The sequence below is a fragment of the Podarcis erhardii genome (genome assembly GCF_964252035.2).
Source record: "Podarcis erhardii genome assembly, chromosome: 14".
Classification (NCBI taxonomy): domain Eukaryota; kingdom Metazoa; phylum Chordata; class Lepidosauria; order Squamata; family Lacertidae; genus Podarcis; species Podarcis erhardii.
In genome coordinates, this window is record NC_138503.1 from 51802259 (window position 1) to 51811118 (window position 8860).

Sequence of the window (8860 nt, forward strand, 5' to 3'; positions counted from 1 at the left end):
TTGACTTGGTTTTTTTTTTCTTTTTCTTAATTGTTGGCATTTTTCTGTGTTGTTTTTTTTTTTCCTTTTTTTGTCTGTACAGTATGTATCTATTGTGATGTATTGTTTTGTTTTTTCTTGTTTAATTTAGTGTTTTCTTTTTGTAACCTTTAAAACTGGAATAAATATTTTTTTTAAAAAAAAAAGAGTGGCAAGTCACAGTAACCGGACAAAGCAACGTGTAATCTACATGAGGCAAGAACAGAGCTGGCAGAGGTGATGCGTCATCCTATGGTGAAGCAACTGATATTCAAAGGTAACAGAAGAACCCCTAGGTCACTTGGGAGGAGCCCATTGGCAGGAGCTCCTCCCAGAAAGTGGGACAGGGCTGGCAGGAGCTCCTCCCACCTCAGAGACTCTTTTTTACCTTCACGGCATGGGAAAGAGATATATTGCCCTTGTTCCCGCATCTCAAAGATTATGCAGTAAGAAGCTTGTAGAAGGAACTGATTTTGCATGTGGATACCTTGCTTGAACGGTCCGTGCCACAGCTGCCTTGATGCTTTAACCAAGGGGATTTCAAAGTGCTTACTGTCTGTGCCCTTCAAGGTTCTCAGAAATCCAGCCTTTTTAGAATGGAAACATGTGCTAGAGGTGTATGGAGACTCTGAGGCAAGAAAAAAAAAACCCTGTCAGTGCTATGGATTAAAACTGCAGCAACAACAAGCTTCTAACATTTCATCTGAGTAAAGCTGCAAAGGATGTATGAACTAATTGCCTTAGAATTGCTACTTAGATATAGGAGGCTATTGTTCAGAGTAATGTACATATAATGAGAAGTATGTAAACCACAAGATAATAAAAGGATGAACTCCTTAGCCAGGTAAGAAAGCAGCCAGTAATATTTATCTTAAAGCTTATCTTCCTATCTTAAAGCTTTTTTGGAGAGACCATTCAGTTCCCTATCCCAGCACTCTCAGACTGAAGAATATTTCATGCTAGAGAACGACAGAGAATCAAATGTCGCATTTGTCATTAGGTGGTTTCAGGGAAAGGGAAAGGTCTAGTCATGCTTACTTGGTGATTTTGGAGGCTTGCAAGATGTTTTCTTCTTCAGTTTCTGAAAGAAATATTTATTTGGCACTGAAATTCACCAATTTCATTGGTTTGGATTCACATGATGGCTACAAACAGTATATTTATTTTCTGAGCAGGGAACAAGAGCGCCTCTGCCATTATACGTATGTAGAAAGTGGGGTTCTAATTAGCCAGCCAGGTTTACTAAAGTTCCAAAGCTTTATCAACAAATCGCTAACCTGAAAGTCAATAAAATAGGAATAGGGAACTTGCGGCCCTTCAGATGATGCTGGACTCAGGAGTTGTTGTCCAACAACAGCTGAAGAACCACATGCTCCCTCACTGTGCAATAAACAAGACAATATCTTACAATGCTGTAAAAGTAAAACATCTAATTTTGTTCCTTGTCCAGGTTTCTCACTTAAACTTCCATATTACAGTAGCATTACACACACACACACACACACACACACACACACCAGGGACAAAGTAAAGCCCACTTATTTTTGTAAAAAAGGCTTACTACTAACAGCTTCTTATATATTAGCAACTACTACTAGAACAATGAATGCTGCAGATTTGGGATTAGTGGAGTGGTCCAGCAAAATACCCAGATGAGTCCAGAATTGTTGCCTGGAAACAAACAGTCACAATAGATGAAACAAATTCACACCTACATGCCTTATATTAAGTTTGCTGCTGCAAAAAAACAAACTACCACATTATATAACAGGAGAAAATTCCTCCCAAGGTGTTTTAAAAACTCAAGATCACCTGCATCAATATCACCATGCTGCGCACCAATCAGTCCAAATGGAATATTATGAATACTGTTATGAAACTAACCGTAGTTTGTTTAAAACCAGGATCCCATGATATGAGCATGAGGCTAAGCTGGGATTCCTTAAAAATGAAATGAAACTCTGTCAAATGTTTAGCTCTAGGTCACGGGGAGGAAGGCGAGTGCCAGCCTGACAATTTGGCTTGCTCTGGGCTCATCCGCAGAGCACTTGAGCCTGGTTCACCATTGTATGAAAGCGCAGTCACTGAAAGGGTATGTAAAGTGTACAGAAAGAGAACATCCTTGTAAAACTCACCGTTTCTGTGTCAGATTCAAACGTCATTGCAGAAAGACTGTCCTCTGCCTGCAGAATAAAAATGCATACGTATAGGACTTTTTCTGCATGCGAACCTGCGGCTTTTCTAGATACTGTTGGACTCCAACCCCCACCAGGCCCAGCCAGCATCTCCATGCTCAGGGATTATGGGAGCTGTAGTCCAGCAATGTCCGATGGGCCCTGGGTTCCCTATCCCTGAACTTCTTCATAATGTCCTGGCATCATTCAGAGGCACCAGATTTCAACTCAAATCTGCTTGCATGGATTACCAGGAGAGCTGTGGAAATACATGACACAATGTATTAGTAAGGGGGTTGGGGTTGGATTTAGTCTCATTTCCCATTTTTTTTAAAAATTTCCTTTAAAAATAGTGTTGTCCCCCACCTGTTTTTTGCAAATAGGTCACTCTCTAAGGAAGCACCTTGCAGTTCATTTCTGCTGCTGCTTTCACCAATACTTATAAGCCCCACCAGTCTGGTCCTTAGGCTAAATCTAGATTTCGCTTTGTGTGAAAGGCAGAATTGCGGAGGGGGGGGGGTCCTAGGCTGGTATTTACAGCCTGGATAGCGGCATGAAGAGATAAACTGGCTTCCTGGTAGCTCACTGCAGGCAGACTCGGGCCACACAGCGCATCACAGAGTTTTTAATTTCCTGAAGTCCCATTCTTCAAGGCATACTGGCAGATTATTTTTTTGCTATCCTTCAGGCATCTGATCTCAGGCTATATCTCCCTATCCAATTTGCCCTGCAATGTTAGTGAGTGATCAGACTGCGAAAGAGGCGAGGACCGCAGAGCTTGAAGGCAGATGGATAACCACCTCCAGGAGAGTGGAGCATAGGCAGAAATTTCTAAGAGCTGGTCTCTCCCATTACCTGGGAGGAATTAAATGAAAGAGATATAAATCTCAAGAGACAGTGATGGAACTACTTTCAGAAGAAGATTTCAATTGTGCTAATGCTAAGAACAGAAAACACGGCAATCTGCACGTCACAGATAGCTTAGACAGAAGAACTAAGGGGGTGTTTGACTGGTTTAAGCAGCAGATTAATCAACTGAAACTTTAGGCGATGCCTCTATTTTATAGTGGTAGAAAATTTTAATCCATGGAGTTATAAATTATGCCTATGGGGACACTTTACTTCTAATAAACATTACAATAACTATAAAGACTGATTTTGTTCTTTTTGATGTGAGCCACATTTGTCTGAAAAGGAGAAGAAAAAATGCAGTAAATAAATTGTGAGGCTTCACTTTAATTCCAAATCTGGACATAAATGATAAATAAACCACCTAAGAATGCACTCCTATGCATGCTTACCTGGAACTAAGCCCCACACATTGGGAATTACTTCTGAGTGAACATGCAGAGGACTGAGCTTTCCCTCTAATCTGCTCATAGGACGTTTGAGGGTAAGGCTTGCACACAATGTTACAGTATAAAGATAACATATGAGATGTTATGACCAAGTTATGGGATATTCCTAAAATAAACTCATTCTAAGTCTTGCACAGGGCTCTGGTAAAAGGCACTGCAATTTAAAGCTAGACCTCTTATCACATGATAAAAGTGCAAGGACCATATTCCCAGCTGTGTAGAGTAGTGGTTAGAGCAGCCATAGACAAATGCGGCCCTCCAGATGTTTTTGGACTACAACTCCCAACATCCCTAGCTAACAGGACCCGTGGTCAGGGATGGTGGGAGTTGTAGTCCCAGCATCTGGAGGGCCGAATTTGCCTATGCCTGGTTAGAGTGTCAGGCTAGGCCCTTGGAGACCAGGGTTCAAATCCCCACTTGGTCATGAAGCTCACTGGGGGACCTCTGGACTAGTCACTACCTCTCAGTCTAACTTAACTCACAGGGTCGAAATGGCGGAAATGACAGGCAGAATCCGAGACCAGGGAGAAGAGTTGGTGGAAGAAGATTGGAAGAAATTTAAAATCTATTTACAGAAACCCTGTAAAATTTTTGAATGTTGATGACATTGAAATGAAATGAAGGGGTTCTAGTAATAAGGTAAAATAAGAATATGCAAGAATGGATTGATATTAGATGAAAATTTGAAGCTATAATATGTGAGGAAAAATAATTAAGGATAAACCAACAGGATATGAATTTGCTGAACCAATTTTTAAATGGAATACAAAAAAGGGAGGTGTGAGGAAGTCAGGAAAATAAGTTAACGAACGGTGAGAAATTAAAAAGAGGGATTTTTTTTCTATATTAAACGTTTGTATTTTTGTGTTTTTGTATTTTTCTTGTGTTTTTTTATCTATAACTTTTTTCTTGTTAAAACTTAATAAAATATCATTTATATATATAAAAAAACTTAACTCACAGAGTCACTGTGGGGATTAAATGAGGAGGGGCAGAACCATGCACACCACCTTGGGCTCCTTGGAGAAAAACATGGGATATAAGGGCAATAAATAGAAATAAACTCGATGAGCACTGTGGAAAAGACTAAATTCAAGACATCAGGAGGATAGAAGGGGCAGAGAATTGGTGCCTTTGTGTGATCCTGGGATCACTGGCAGGCACAAAAAGGTATTTGTCATCGAAGATCGGTCTGTCAATAGCTATAGATCATTGCAGTGGAAAAAAACCTGCTTTATGTATACTGAGGACAAACAACAGAATACGGGCATGACTTTCCAATCCAGCTTGTGACTGGTTGCCGTTGGAAGCAATTCTGAACACAAAAGTTCCATCTAGTTGTAGAAAAGCTTCTCCAAATTTGCATAAACCTTTAAGCCACCACCGGACCTTGTAGTAGTAAGGCCCACAAATTAATATTGCATCACCTACTGTACTGGGTGACCGCGATGGGTTATTAAAAGGGAAGCAGAAAGATTTGTCTTTGCCCATGTCCTCCATAAACACATTGGCCCCCCCACTCCATATTTTTTCTCAGCTAAAAAGCTCCAGTTTCATGAAGGTCAATGTTTACTTGTACGTTCTTGTGAAGCTTCCCCCACAAAATCCCGGGGGCTGTAGTCTGTTAAGGGTGCAGAGTTTTTGGGATATCCCCCTGTTTTCCTTTCTACAGTTACAATAGCCAGAGTTCGCTGTGAAGGAGAGAGACTGCTAAAGTTACCACTCTGGGAACTGTAGTTGTAGGAGGGGAGCAGGGGGGCTCCTCCTCACTCTTTGCATCCCTAACAAACTACAGCTCCCAGAATTCTCAATGAGAAAGCCACAACTGTTTAAAGTAGCATCGTGGACTTTACATGTCCAGTGTGAATGTGACCTTAGCCTTTATGAACGGTGCATATCAGTTTTGAAGGCTGGATTCATTTATTTCTTAGGTCTGCCAGCGCAGGTGGGTGGGAGACAGAGATGAGGAGGAGGAGGAGGAAGCAGCAGCAACAGGCTATGGTTGCCACCTGTCCTGTATAATACAGGATTGTCCTGTTTATTTCAATGTAAAATGCTATGTCCTGTACTGATACAGTTTTGCCCTGTATTTCAGGTCTTCTCTCTCTCTCTCTCTCTCTCTCTCTCTCTCTCTGCCATATTAGAGACCTTCTCCAAATGCACGTGTTGGAAAGGGGGTGTGAAAGGCTGTCTTATTTAAGCTCTGGGTTGCAAAGCACAGGCGGATTTACAAATCCATGCGTTTGTGTGTGATAAATTCCAGAGGAGCCATCCTGTGAGGCTGCAATAGATTGCAACAGGTTGCTTTGAAGTCACTTTGCGAACCCCCCCCCTCCCAAAAAAATTGTCCACCCACCACCCTGTCCTGTCTTTTGTCACAGCAAAGGGGGCAGCTCAGGGCCGGATTGAGGTTTGATGAGGCCCTCAGCTACTGAAGGTAACGGGCCCCTTTCTATGTCCAGCTGTCCTTTGTCAACAACAAATTGTCACTGTTTTTTGTGCTGAATAGATGCTATATGGTAATTTATGGACCTAATAGGTATCTAAAGCCATTTGCACGTAACAAAATATCTATTTTATCAAATCCAGTTACAGATAGGTAGCCGTGTTGGTCTGCCATAGTCAAAACAAAATAAAAAAAATCCTTCCAGTAGCACCTTAAAGACCAACTAAGTTAGTTCTTGGTATGAGCTTTCGTGTGCATGCACACTTCTTCAGATACATGTATATGTATGTATATATGTATCTGAAGAATGTATATGTATGCATATATGTATCTGAAGAATGTATATGTATGTATATATGTATCTGAAGAATGTATATGTATGTATATATGTATCTGAAGAAGTGTGCACGCACACGAAAGCTCATACCAAGAACTAACTTAGTTGGTCTTTAAGGTGCTACTGGAAGGAATTTTTTTTTATTTTGTTTTGACTATTTTATCAAAGTAATTGTAGAACTGAAATACAATTTTGGAAATGTACATCCAGTTGTTGTTGTTTTTTCCTTTAAATTTTTTGGGGGGCCGCCAAGAGAGTGGGGCCCTAAGCTATAGCTTGTTTAGCTTATACGTGAAGACTCGATGGCCCTTGGGGTCTCTTCCAACTCTATGATTCTACGGCACTGGGGCAGCTGAGGGAAGCCAAGCAGGGATGGGGCAACCCTTGACCCGCCTGCTGCTCCAGAGGAAGCCCCTCTGAGCTCAATGGGGGGGCGGGGGGGAGAGGGAGATGTTGCCTCCCCTCCCTCGCCATAAGGCCTGGCTGGGCCGCAGCTGCCCCCTTCCTCGACCCCCACCAGGCCTCCCCTCCCCTCAGCCGGGAGAGAGAGAGAGAGGAGAGGGGCTCCCCTTCCCCCCAAGGCCGGCCGGCCTGCCCGCCTGCCGGGAGAGCTTTCCCGCTTCCTCGCCCCTCACCAGCTCCCGCTCCGCGGCGGCCTCGTCGGGGCTCTGAGACATAGCGGGGAAGCGCCGGCCGGGCCAGCGAAACCACCATTTCACCCCAGGCGGCAGCGGCCCTTTCTCCGACTCCGGCGGCCTCTCCTCGCCACTTCCGGGTTTCCGGCGCCATGGCAACCTGCCGCGGCAACCAGGACCCGGATGGGGGGGGCGGGGCGAGCTCGGGCCGGGAGGCTCCGCCGCCGGAGTTGACAATCAAAGGCGCGGGCCGAACGAGAGGTTGCCCGAAGTGACGCGCTTGCTGTTGGGTGAGAGGCGCGCAGGCGCAGAAGCGAGCGAAGGGGAGAGGATGACCCGCGGTTTCTGCTACTCTTGGCTTGGGCGTGCAGGGCAATGGGGAGACGGGAAGAGAGAATGTGCACAGGATCTGGCCGCGCGGCTGCCCGCTGTCCCGATCCTAAGTGTTTAAATTCCCCCCCCCCTCCGCTTAATGTGCTCTCCTTTTATTTGTATGTGTGCCGCCTTTCGGCCAAAGAAGCCCCGCCCCTAAGGCGGCTCACAAAAATAAATAAATCATCATCATTTTATTTGTAGTTGAAACTATGCTCAAGGCGGCTTACAACATGACAAGATTTACAGAATTACAAATGTAACAGAAGCTATAAACAACAACAACAATAATAATAATAATAATAATTTTTTATTTATACCCCGCCCTCCCCAGCCAAGGCCGGGCTCAGAGCGGCTTACAAGCAATAATAAAAACAAGAAGAATGATTACAAACTTAAAAACAAAAATAAAATACAACATTAAAATAATGGAACATTAAAATATTAAAATGTAGCCTCATCGCAGGAGGAGAAGGAAAAGAAAAAAAGAGAGAGAGAGAGAGAGAGGGAGGGAGGGAGGGAGGGAATCAAATTGGCTCCAAGCCAAAGGCCAGGCGGAACAACTCTGTCTTACAGGCCCTGCAGAAAGAAATCAGATCCTGCAGAGCCCTGGTCTCATGAGGCAGAGCGTTCCACCAAGCCGGAGCCAGTGCTGAAAAGGCCCTGGCTCTGGTTGAAGCCAATCTAACTTCCTTAGGGCCCAGGACCACTAGGGTGTTGTTATTTATGGACCTTGAGGCTCTCCGTGGGGCATACCAGGAGAGGCGGTCCCGTAGGTACGAGGGTCCCAGGCCGTGAAGGGCTTTAAAGGTCAAAAGCAGCACCTTAAATCTGACCCTGTACTCCACCGGGAGCCAGTGCAGCTTGAAAAGCACTGGGTGAATATGCTCCCATGGCAGAGACCCCGTGAGGAGCCTCGCTGCAGCATTCTGCACCCGCTGGAGTTTCTGGGACAGCTTCAATCAATCAAACACATCAAAAAGGACACAACCAAATGGAAACAATTTCCAGGTCAATCCTAAGATCTAAAACTAAAGATGCAACAGTAATATCAAACCCCCCCCCCCCAAACAATACCCAAGAATCTGTTCAACAGCCTCAGCTTTGGTAGCTGGAGTCATGTGCATGTAATCAGGGCCGGATTTAGGTTTGATGAGGCCCTCAGCTACTGAAGGTAATGGGGCCCTTTATATGTCCAGCTGTCCATTGTCAACAACAAATTGTCTCTGTTTTTTGTGTTGAATAGATGCTATATGGTAATTTATGGACCTCATACAGATAGGTAGCCGTGTTGGTCTGCCATAGTCAAAACAAAATAAAAAAATTCCTTCCAGTAGCACCTTAAAGACCAACTAAGTCAGTTCTTGGTATGAGCTTTCGTGTGCATGCACACTGTGTATCTGAAGAAGTGTGCATGCACACGAAAGCTCATACCAAGAACTGACTTAGTTGGTCTTTAAGGTGCTACTGGAAGGAATTTGTTGTTTTGACTATGGACCTCATAGGTATCTAAAGCCATT

The 8860-nt window shown here is 44.0% G+C and overlaps 1 protein-coding gene across 1 annotated transcript in view; it reads right to left on the reverse strand.

The window, feature by feature from the left end:
- The window catches only part of IQCE (IQ motif containing E), a 37366-nt gene extending 30166 nt beyond the window's left edge, over positions 1-7200 (reverse strand). Inside the window, exons 1-4 of the mRNA XM_081840712.1 lie at positions 6969-7200; positions 2154-2201; positions 1057-1099; positions 506-646 (exon numbers count right to left, since the gene is read on the reverse strand). Coding sequence (XP_081696838.1) covers positions 506-646; positions 1057-1099; positions 2154-2201; positions 6969-7010 — 274 coding nt within the window. The 5' untranslated portion in view covers positions 7011-7200. The remainder of the gene's footprint in view (positions 1-505; positions 647-1056; positions 1100-2153; positions 2202-6968) is intronic.
- Positions 7201-8860: the final 1660 nt, after the last annotated feature.